At 38.2% G+C, this 12,457-nt stretch overlaps 1 protein-coding gene across 1 annotated transcript; it reads right to left on the bottom strand.

Annotated features, from left to right (window-relative positions):
• Positions 1-10,280: 10,280 nt before the first annotated feature.
• On the bottom strand, positions 10,281-11,041 carry LOC125807256 (putative disease resistance protein RGA3). Its single transcript, XM_049486971.1, has 2 exons — positions 10,913-11,041; positions 10,281-10,655 (listed from the first exon to the last, which is right to left on the bottom strand). The coding sequence occupies exons 1-2, from the start codon at positions 11,039-11,041 to the stop codon at positions 10,281-10,283; spliced, it is 504 nt and encodes a 167-aa protein (XP_049342928.1).
• Between the last annotated feature and the right edge of the window lie 1,416 nt (positions 11,042-12,457).

The following is a 12,457-nucleotide window of genomic DNA, read 5'->3' on the forward strand; positions in this document are numbered from 1 at the left end:
TTAAAAATTAATTGGAACGCCTCAAAATCCACCATATCTGAGAAAGGACCAATTTTTTATTTCGGTAACACAGTGAGACTATGAAAGCTCCCTGCGGGTGCACTAATAAATTTGGGTCATTATGATAAACCCAAATATGAAAGTGAAGGCATTTCCCACACATGTAAAGGCAAGGAAACTAAGTTGTTAAAACAGCTGACCTTCAAAACCTGTAGAGACTGACAATGCTCTAGCATTCCACTTGGAAAACTGATCAATCCATCACAAGAAAGTAACCGAAGACATTGGCAGGAAGTCAAATAACTCTCTCCATTGGGAACAGGAAAAGAACTGAAATTGGGGCAGAAGGATATTTGTAAGATCTTAAGAGAATGGAGATTGTACAAGCTTTGGGGCAATTCACGAAACTCTATGCAGAGTGAGAGCAATAGGTGTTGAAGAGAAACATTATTGCATAGCATCTCATCAGGAAGACAAGTGAGCTCTTTCACATCATACACAATAAGCTTTACGAGAGATGTCAAGTTGTTACACAAGTTAAACAATGGTATTTCACTGTCAACTCCTTCAATGCTTAGTTCACGGAGGATTTCAAATTGAATTGGAGTACTTTTTAATAGTGGACACTTTGTAATCCTCAACTTCTCAAGCCCAGAAAACATTCTTACTCCAACTTCATCTCCCTTCCACTCAACAAGGATATGCATATTCCCGAACACTAGTTCTTTCAATGATGGGAACAGTTGGATATTGATAGAAATTAACAAATAGAACGATGAAGAAAGCATATTGAAATAAGCAACAAAAGACAAATTTATTACTGCACAACTCTCTTATCTTCAATTGCAATCAGGATAAGTCAATATATAGACTTTTACAAAGAGTTTTATGTTACACATAAATCCCACAAACCTAAGACTACTAGGACTCCTAACAGACGCGACTAACTCACTAAAAATCTGCATAAATGATTCCTAAACAAAAGAACACTTCCAACAATGCCTCCTTTAAAACTGATAAGTCACATACATCAGTTTAATTATCTTCACAAGAGACAATATGCTTCAAAGTGCAAACTCTCAGTAGCTTTCCCAGCTTCACGACTACTGCATGATTGAGAGGCTTGGTTAAAATATCAGCAGCTTGGTCTTCACTTTTGCGGTAGACAACATCAATGATCTTATCCCTTGTGAGATCTCTCAGGAAATGAAATTTCATATCAATGTGTTTTCTCCTCCCGTGAAAAACTGGATTTTTGGAAAGCTTAATCGCTGAACCATTATCATAGTAAACTAGAGTTGGCTTTTGCGAAAGAAGACATAGCTCAGCTAGAATATTCTTCAACCAGATTGCTTTAGTGACGCACACAGTTGCTTCCACAAATTCTGCTTCTGTAGTTGACAACGTAACAGTTGGTTGCTTCTTGGAACACCATGAAATAAACATAAAAACATAAGCAGGCATGATTTTCCTATCAGCGTTATCTCCAACAAAGTCACTATCTGTGAAGCCAATTAAATCTGATTTTCCTCCTTTTCTGTACAAAATGCCAAGATCATCAGTATCTTGTAAATACCTGAGAATTGTTTTAGCAGCCAGCAAGTGAGTCTGTCTTGGATTTTCCATGTACCTGCTTATTAGACTTACAGAGTACATTATATCAGGTCTAATCGCTGTCAAATACATCAAACTTCCCACAATGTGCTTGTAGAAAGTGTTGTCAATCCTTGTTCCTGTAGGATTTTTTTCAAGCTTCAGCACCGTCTCTACTGGTGTGGTGATAAAATTGCAATTTGTCATTCCAAATCTCATTAAATTTCCTGGACATATTTCTTTTGTGAAATAAAAATTCCACCAGAGGACTGCTTCACTTCAATTCCCAGAAAGTAATGCATCATGCCAAGATCCGACGTATCAAACTCGATCATCATCAATCGCCTAAAATTATTAAGCAATACATGATCATTCCCAGTATAGATTAAACTATCTACATATAAGCATACAATGACAAGCTTTCAGTCTTCAGTTTTAGTATTAAGTGTATGCTCATAAGGTCATTTTTTTAAAACCTGCCATATTAAAATAAACATTAATGCGACTATACCAAGCTCGTGGAGCTTGTCTTAGCCCATATAATGCTTTTCTCAATCTGCAAACTTTATGTTCGCTGCCATACTTAATGTAACCAGGGGGTTGATCAACATATACCTGCTCTTCCAATCTCCATGTAAGAAGGCTGATTTCACGTCCAATTGATAAATTGGCCAGTTGTTCTGGGCTTCCAGTGCCACCACCAACCTGATGGTGTCAAGTCTGACTAGTGGAGCAAACACCTCTTTTTAATCCACACCATACTCTTGCTTATATACTTTGGCCACCAAGCGCGCCTTATACTTGTCAACTTCACCATTCTCATTCAGTTTGGTTTAATAAACCCATTTAACTCCAACTGTTCTTTGCCCTTTTGGTAGATCAGTAAGCTCCCAAGTGTCATTTTTTTCAATTGCCGAAATTTCAGCATCCATTGCCTCCTTCCATTTTGTTTCTTGGGTATCAATTTCAAAATTTATTGGGTCATAATCTACAAACAATGCAAAATGAGCACTTGTCTCATCATTGATATTAACACCGGTTACCTGGTAGTCTTGCATCCATGTAGGTCTTCTTCAGACACAAGGAGCAACTTTCTCTATTTTGATAGGTTCTTCTGTAAGTGGCAAATCATCAACATTTGGAGCAATCGTTGCTGGAATTTCAGACCTTGGAGCTACATCTTCAGATTCATCATCGCATAGAACTTGACTAGACAACTCTTCATCCCATTTCCAAGTATTTTCTTCATAGAAAACATCTCTACTAGTCACTATCTGTCACTCTCCGAGGCTACCCCCTTGACATAAACACGGGACCTAGGATCATGAGTGACCCCAAGCTAACCCTGAGTTGTCATATCATAAGCATACAAACATTTTCTAAAAGTAAGAGATATTGTGTGGAAGCTAAAACATGAGATAAATCGAAAAGGTGGGGAATACCCAATACTAGTCTGAATATAAATACTGGATAAGAGTTAATAACATTGGACTATAACTCAAAATACTAAAGTTGAATTTGTCTATGTCTGTCTGAAATAAGTCTCGAACTGACTAGAGATACTGGGACATGCCCCCCAGCTAACTCTAGTAAAACTAAAACAAAAATGAAAGACTGAAATAGAAAACATGTTTAGTGTCCTCGAAGTAGGAGGACTCACCATTGATAATGTTGAATACGAATCGAGAACCGATCTACACGTGATCTGAATGCTGAGGACCTGAACCTACATTACGAAAAGATGTAACGCAGAGTATGCGTCAGTACTTAAAAGGTATTGAGCATGCATGATAGGATAAAGCTGAACAAACATATAATTGAACAAAGCATACTGAGCAATGATATAATTTGAACATGATAATGATGCTGAAATATACTTAATATAAACCAAACTGAATGCAATGACCAAGTACATAACATGCTGAGACTGAATACTGAAGTATATCTTAAAACCTAGTCAATGCACTAGAATCTGACTATAAGAGCTACTATTAATCGACATAAAACCACCTGAGCTAAATGTGGAGTCCGATGTATACGCCCCATCAAGAGGACCCAATATACCTTGCCACAGGTATAGTGGCATGCTGGTGTGATCACTAAAACTGAAGCCCACAGAGGGGACTTATAAACCTACGGTGGCACGTAGTTCTGGGACTACGAGGGTGACTGACCCTAGTCCAACTCGATATTAAGACTACTCCCAACTAGAAATGTGTACAATACAACATAACTGAAATATATTGGATAGCTCACTGTTCTGACATGCTAACTAAAAATGCAACATTAAGTACTGGTAATGAAACATTTGAAAACTCAGGCATGTATATCTGTTTATCTACCCTAGCTAGTGTAATTCATGAACTAAACGAATCTACACAACTAGGGTTCTGAGTTTCATGCAAGGAACTAAGCAACAATTTCATGAAAACATGATAATATGATTTGGAATACTCTAATAGCTAAATCACAACCAATATCTAAGGTTTTGGAAACCCTAGGTCTAAACAAGATATAAGAATCAAGTTTCTGACTAAATTCTAGGGACCTAATGGGTGAAAGGAACCCACTAGTGAAATCCCACATACCTAGTGACGAATTCCACGGAGAAATCTTTCGATTTCAGAGCTGGAACTGGAGAATACTTGTTGCGTTCTTGGAAAGGGCTTGGTCGACTGTTTCTTCTCCTTTTGCTCTAGTTTTGGCAAATTTTGGTGAATGAATCGCTTAGGGCAAGTTCTGATTAAGTTACTAGGCTTAAACTAACCAAAACTACGTAGTTTAGGGGTTAAACGACGTAGTTTAGGTGCTCAACGCATAGGGAAAAGACCAAAATGACCCCAACTTAAAATATGATGAGGCCACCGATGGCCCCTGACCGACGGTCCGTCCTGGCAGGGCTTCGTTTGGCTTCAGAGGGCTGAGCTGAGGGTCACGATCCATAGACCTGGACCACGACCCATGGTCGGACCTACGGTCCGTGGGTCCGGCCGTGGGTCGTGCCTTTTCTGTAATTTTCTGGGCAGTGTGCAGGTGGCCAACCACGGAACCCACCTACGGTCCATGGGTCAACCTACGATCCGTAGGTGGCCTCCGTAGGGGCAACTGCAACTTCTGGAAAAAAATGAAATCTTTATCCTTTTTGAATCTGGGGTGTTACACTATCCTTTTTGTCAAAGGATTAAATAGCTTGTACGCCTTAGACGTCTCGCTAAGACCAAGAAAGACACACTTAACGCCTTTATCGTCAAGTTTCTTTCTCTTTACATCTGGGACATGTGCATAGGAAATGCATCCACAAATTTTGAAGTGATCTACAATCGGTCTCCTTCCACTCCAAGCCTACTCGGGTGTCACATCTCAAAGAGCAAAAGTAGGACTTCTATTCAAGATGTGGATGCTTCAATTTACTATGTCCGGCCAAAATGCCTTTGGAACTCTTCCTCGAGCGAGCAAGTTTCGAACCATGTCAAGAATGGTTTTGTTCTTTCTCTCCGATACACCATTTTGTTGAGGTGTATATGCTGTTGTGAGCTCTTTTCGAATGCCACAACACTCACAAAATTCTTCAAATGCCTTAGAGCAATATTTACCTTCACGATCTGTTCGGAGGCTTTTTATGGTCTTCCCTGTCTCATTCTCCACATGAGCTTTGAAATTTTTAAATACATTAAAAGCCTTTGATTTTTCCTACAAAAAATATACCCATGTCTTTCGTGAATAATCATCAATAAAGGTAATAAAATACTTTTTTTCCTCCTTAAGAGAATGGTGTTATTGGCCCACAAATGTCTGATTGAACCAATTCCAACATCTCTTTTGCTTTCCATGACTTGCCTTTCGTAAATTGAGACTGGTGTTGTTTGCCAACAACACATTCTTCACAGACTTGAGAAGGAGCAACAATTTTAGGAAGGCCCGTCACCATATTTTTCTTCCGAAGGATATTCAAACCACCAAAATTTAGATGACCATAGCGAAAATGTCACAACCATGAAGGGTCTTTCACTTCCGCCATAAAACAAGATGGAACATTTTCAATCTTCAAAGGGAACAACCTGCTCATTTTCACAATAGCGATAACTCCTTCGGAAGGATCATAAATCTCACAAGAATCGTTCCTAAGGGTGATGACATATCCTTTTTCTAACAATTGACCAACACTCAATAAATTATTTTTTAAAGCAGGAACATAAAACACATTAGATATTGTTTCCACACACCCATTCTTGATTCTAAAATTGATATTGCCCTTCACCATTACATTCACAGTGGAGAGATCACCAAATCCAACCGTCAAATAGAAACTTTCATTTAAATAAGAGAAAGAAGACTTACTTCTAGTCATGTGGTTACTGCAGCCAGTATCCACATACCAAATAGCTTGCTCCTCAGGCTCATTTTCAACATGGACTGCCATTAACAAGGTTTCTCCTTCATTGTTCTCATCAAAATTTGACTTTTCTTCTTTCTCACTAGGAAACCTAGTACGGCATTCAGAATGTTAATGGCCAAATTTATGGCAGCGATAACATTCTACCTTAGATTTGTCAAAATCTTTTCCTCTGCCTTTGTCACAGTCATCATTGGCTCTAAAATTCCTGTTGCAATCTTTGTTGCGACCATCTCTATTCTCTTGATCTCCTCTCCCTCTTCCTTTACCTCTACCCCTTCCTGTAGAATAGGGTGAAATAAAAGTATAAGCCTTCAATGCCTTCTCCTCAAAAATTGAACTTTGGTTCATCTTTTGCTTATGTACCAACAGGGAACTTTGCAATTCGTCAAGTGACAAGGCATCTATGTCTTTTGACTCCTCAATAGAGCATACAACATAATCATATTCGGTGACAGGGAACGCAATATATTTTCAAAAATTGTGACATCGTTCATTTTCCCTCCATGAAATCGCATCTTGTCGCTTATCTCCATGGTTCTAGCGCAATAGCTAGTGACAGTTTCACCCTCCTTCATCTGCAAAGTTTCGAAGTCCCTTCTCAAGGCTTGAAGTTGTGCTCACTTCACTCTTATAGTACCTTGATACTTCTTTTTGATGGAATCCCATATATCTTTGGAAGTTTCTTTGCAAAGAATAGTTTCCAAGAAAGGGTGTTCAATAGCCTGAAAGAGGTAATTTTTGGCCTTCAAATCTTTAAGCTTTCTTCCTTCAAACTCTATCTTTTGAGCATTTGTCAAAGCTTCGCCTTTCGCTGGAGCGCTGATTCCATCCTCAACAATTGGCCTATACTCTTTTGATTGTAAAAAGTTTTTCCATCAGAATACTCCAATGGTCATAGTGACCATCAAAACGCGGAGGGATGGCTGCTTGCACAAAGTTACTCTCTGAAGCAATAGATGAATAATGAATTTCGGGGTAAACTCTCCCTCGTATGTGTTTTTTGTTTTTTGGATTACACCTGGCTCTTGATACTACTGATAGAAAATAACAAATAGAACTATGAAGAAAGCAGATTGAAATAAGCAACAAAAGACAAATTTATTACTGCACAACTCTCTTATCTTCAATAGCAATCAGGATAAGTCAATATATAGACTTTTACAAAGATTTTTCTGTTACGTATAAAACCCACAAATTCACGACTACTAGGACTCCTAACAGACGCTACTAACTCACTAAAATCTGCCCACTTCCTAATAATTAGGAGTTGAACATTTCAACAAAATAAAAATGCCAACAAACATTAAATAAATGATTCCTAAACAAAAGAACACTTCCAACATATATTGCAATTGTTGCTTCTTGATCCATTATCATTAACATTAACACCATAAAATGTCGGCCGATGGATTACAATTCAAGGACTCCTAGCAGCTCAAGATGCCGAAGGAACTTCATTTGGCCAAGCGATGGAATATGTTTGCACCTCTTGCAACCACTTAATTTCAACATCACCAAATTTGGTAACAATCCTTTAGTGAACCATGAAGGAAATTTAGTGAAGTTTGGATGCGGTTGAAGACCATCTAATACATGCTCATCATTGATCTCACAGCCTTCCAATTCATCATGGGACCATAAATATGCCATCTTGTAGATATTTGGTTTCTTCTGTAAATATGTTGTTCGAGCCTCTTCTTTATTTATGACTAATTGGAGACGTTTGATTGTCAATTCACATCTAAGGTTTTTCAAACGACCTAATTCTTCTATTTGACAACCTTTCCTAAACCTACATAGAAAAAAGTAGCGTCTGAAGACTTGTCAATTGCCTCATATTAAGTGGCACGTGAAACTGATAAATAAACCTTGATCCCCAAATAAATCTTTTATTTGTAATGATAGTTGCAATATATGTGTCGCAAACTTGTCATATTTTCCATTTCTTCTGGAAGCTTCCTGAGTGAAAAACAGCTATTGATTCTACATGTTTGCAAATTGTAGAGCTTGCAAATGTTTGGGAAAGACTTCAATCATGGTATCGGAGATATCAAGATATCTCAAGATATTAGCTTGCCAATTTTGAATGACAACACCTTGATTCCTGAACAGGAAAAATTTAAAACTCTCAAGAACTTAAAGCTCAATAGCATATCTTCAGATACATAATTGCTTCTCCAGAACAGTGTGCACAAACGTTCTGGCTCATTTATCTTATCTATTTGATCCCTTGGTGAGTCTGATATACCGTGAGTTTACGGTATTTCTAATACATTTCACTTACAAGTTGTGTGTGTCTAGGGCCTTTTTATATTGGTTTTTATGTATTTTATCATGTTTTGCATGAAAGGTGTTCAGGCGCGAAAGTTTAGAGACAGCTGAAGGAAATGCAGAAAAAGGCATCCACGGAGGTCATCTACGGACCGTAGGTCCATTCACGGTCCGTAGGTGATGACCGTAGATCAGCAGGAACGTGTTGAGGACAAATCAGGGAAATCTGACCAAGGGTGGAACCACGGTGCCCATTGACGGTCCGTAGATTGATCTACAGACCGTACTGTTGATCCGTAGAGTGAGACTGTGAGGGTTCCAGTACCTAATTTTTGAAGATGCTAAGTATGGAGCTACGGAAGGGATTGACGGACCGTAGGTCGATCTACGGTCCGTGCTGCTGGTCCGTCGTTTGCTTCAAAGAAGCTGATTGTTGGATGCTGAAATATTTTCTAAGTCCCGAGTGATGGAAGGGACTTACGGACCGTAGATCCATCGACGGTCCGTAAGTCAGTCTCGTGGATCGAAGACGCGTACCTGAACAAAACTTTCCTTAATTTGTTTCCTTTTTTATTTAGGATTTGTTTTCTATAAATAGGACATGTAAACCTCGTTTTTGGGGGATAGACACTATTATTCTATTTTTTCTTTGTAACTTTGGAGATTAATTTGCAACCCTAGCACTTATTGATTTCCCAAGTTCGTTTTGAAGATTTTGGCTTTGCAATTCAAGTTAATTTTTTGGGTTTACTATTCTCTTGATGTAAGTTCATGATTTCTCTATCTACGATTATGAATTGTGTTTTTGCTAATATGAGTAACTAAATCCACAACTAGGGTTGTGGGAACCATGATCGATTAACAAAGTATGAATAGTAAATAAGCAATTCTTGACTAGTATTTTGCATGCATTGATAATTCTTTCGTTTAGAAGTCTTTTTAACGGTGGCCAACGTTAGAACTCGCCTTGTTACTACTTGCCAGACCAAGGAGGTAATTAACAAGAAAAGAATTATCAACATAGATTTAGTGTGATACTATCTAATAGGCTAGTGTCGATTGGTGCGAAGTAATAACTAAGCCAAACATCGATTATGATGTCTAATATGAGGTAAAGGTAAGGGTTAGTAAATTATACACACGTAGCCGGACCAAGGTGCGGGGTGAAATTCTCTAGATGCCGGACCAAGGATTTAGAGATACCTAACTTATCACTTTGTATGTAATACACTAGAAAAGGATTGCTATTACTAGGATTACTGCGTTATGAGATTATGGGAAACACGCGTACCCTAGTTATTTCTCTTATCTTGATAACAACCAAAGTTGAATTTAATTATTGATTACAATATTAAGTCTTACTATTTGTTTTACACAAGCACAACCCCCCTTTTTATTACCTGTTTCTGGAAATAATTTGACTAATCGAATATAATTGTTGGTTAAAAGTAAAGTCTAAACCATTTTCCTCATGGGATCGATCCCAACCTACAAGTTGGGTTCTTTACTTGATAACGATCGCTTATGCTTCTGAAAGGAGGTGTAATTTGAGCGTATCAGAGTCCCATCCAAAGTATTGAACTTGAGAAAGTTTTTCTCCTCTAACGCTCTTCGGATCAAATAGTTTAGATTTTAAGATACCTCCAGCCAAATCATGCACAAGATCGTGCACCTTACAGTTGTTATATTCTTGTGCTCATCTAGCTTAATATCTTGCAGCAAGGCATTTTGCAATACAAGTTGAAAAGATCTTTTGCCATCCAGAATTGGACGGAGAAAACGTCTTCCATCATAGTGGTCTTCCAAACATATGTTATATATAATTGCAGCAAGGAATTTTCCAAACGTCTTCCATCATAGTGGTCTCTTGACATGGATGGAGAAAACCTTCCGCCATCCAGAATTGGATTAGTTGGTCCTTTTCAAACACAAAATCTTTTGGAAAAATGGAAAAGTAAGCAAAAACACTTTTTCAGATGTGGAGATGGTAGATAATCATAGCTGAGTTTTAGGATTTTCTTTAAGCTATTTTTCCCGTTATCATATTCACCTGCAACAAGGGGGTTGTCTTCAAGAATTGCCTGCCATTCATGTTTTTACTTATTGCGTAAGAGGCCTCCAATACACTTGCAGCCAATGGTAGACCTTGACACATTTCAACAATCCTGTTCTTCATGCTCACTACTTCCTCTGGAACTTCCCCATCAACAAATGCTCTTTGATTAAAAATGGACCAACAATGATCTCTTGTCAATCTTCCCAACATATGAAGATCTACTGGTATTGTGGATGCCACCCTCTTCATATGAGTAGTCACGAGAATGCAGTTTCCTTTGGATGTATTTATTCCTCTCAAGGTGTCAATGAACTCAAGCCATGATGTAGAGTCAACACGCTACAAATCATCCAGGAGAAGCAAATACTTTTTTTTCTGCCAGTTTATCTTGTAGCGTCTTGACTATTATATCCCTGCCTTCGAGCTCAACTTTCCTCTTTGTCAGTGATTCGAGAATCAGTTCAAGAAAGATCTTCGTTTATGACATTTCAGGTAGACACAACCAAACTCTCTTTTCGAACTGCTGCTTGATGCATGTGTTTGTCGTTGAAAGTCCTCTTAGCCACAATAGTTTTCCCTTAACCTCCCATACCCACTATGGAAATGGTGCACAGAACAACATCCCTTCTCATGTTTAAAATCTTCTCCTTTATTTCAGCAACATCCATGTGTCTACCAATAACATCTGAAGCAACTATTACAAAATCTATTTCTCGAATTGGCATATTTGAGCCTTTTACTTTTAAAAATTGATTTAGTTAATGAAATGACCGAATCATACTTGATCACGTGTCAAAAATGGTTTTGCAAAACTGAAACTTTTTTCAATGGATGAGCCTTTTCTCAAACAAAAATGGCATAGATGAGGCAAACTTTAAATGAATGGCATAAATGAACATTTTCTCAAAGTTTGATGGCGATATTTGAGCCTTTTTCCAAGATATTAATTAAATCTTTTGTCGTTTTTCTACACATTATATATAACATGGATGTCGTTTCCCATTGATATTTTGTTCCATGCCAAGTGTGACTGCAATCTACTTTGTGTTCTTGGTTGCTTTTGTTTTCTTAGTTGCGTCCATATGGAAAAGTAAATTAGATACTTGGTTGAAACCTTGTATATTCATAGGATAGAGTTGTCACGCCCCGAGCCTACACCCTGGACGGGACCGGCACCCGGAGACCATTTCTGGCCCCAAGCGAACCCTTGGCCTGGCTTTCTTAACTCAGCGGAAACCTAACCCAACAGAATAACTCAATGCTAATGCAAGGTTAGAAAACAACTTAACTTATAAAATATGGACATAAAGGCAACTCGAATCTCAAAATAGAATATTTACATATATATATATAGATGAGAGACTCAAAACTAACTGACTGACTGTCTGTCTATGAAGCCTCTAAAATACTGAGATGGATGTTGGGACAGACCCCGCAACATCCTAATAAAACAAAAAAAACTAAGAACACAAAATAATTGAGTCCTCCGGAATGCAAGGAGGCTCACCACTGACTCTGGAGTGCTCAGCTGGATCAACGACGTACAGAATGCTGATCCGGGGTACCTGAATCTGCATCATCAAACGATGCAGGCCAACTGGCATCAGTACATGGAATGTACGAGTATGGCGAGCTGGAAAACTAAGCAACAAAGGCTAGAAGGAAATCTGGGAAGAAACTGAATAGCTTACCTGGCTCAACTCAACTAAACCTGACTGACTTCTTTCAATATAAGGCAATTTAAAACAAGTGCGATATAAAGAAAGACTGTTTAAAACATGCTATAAACTATGTGTGTATACAAGGATACAATAAGCCTGAAATGTATATAGAAATACAATGAACTGATGTATATAAAAATACAATAATCTCTGTGTATGAAAATACAATAACTGTTGTGGGAGTTTCTCTAACCGATAACCATCACATAAGGGCTATATTGATGATACATCAATCGACCTCACGCTGCCAGAGCATCTTATACCCGGCCAAAGGTATAACACCTGAACTGCCTAATGGATCCACTAGTTTAATCTGAAAAGGATTCATCTAAAAAGTATGATCATTTTCTACCCATGGTGGCTAACATGGTTCTATGGGGGCTGTGGGTTCTTTGAACGCTCCCCCAATTCGGTGCTCGA

This window comes from Solanum verrucosum, unplaced genomic scaffold, assembly GCF_900185275.1.
Source record: "Solanum verrucosum unplaced genomic scaffold, falcon-dt-bn FXZP01000153.1, whole genome shotgun sequence".
NCBI lineage: Eukaryota > Viridiplantae > Streptophyta > Magnoliopsida > Solanales > Solanaceae > Solanum > Solanum verrucosum.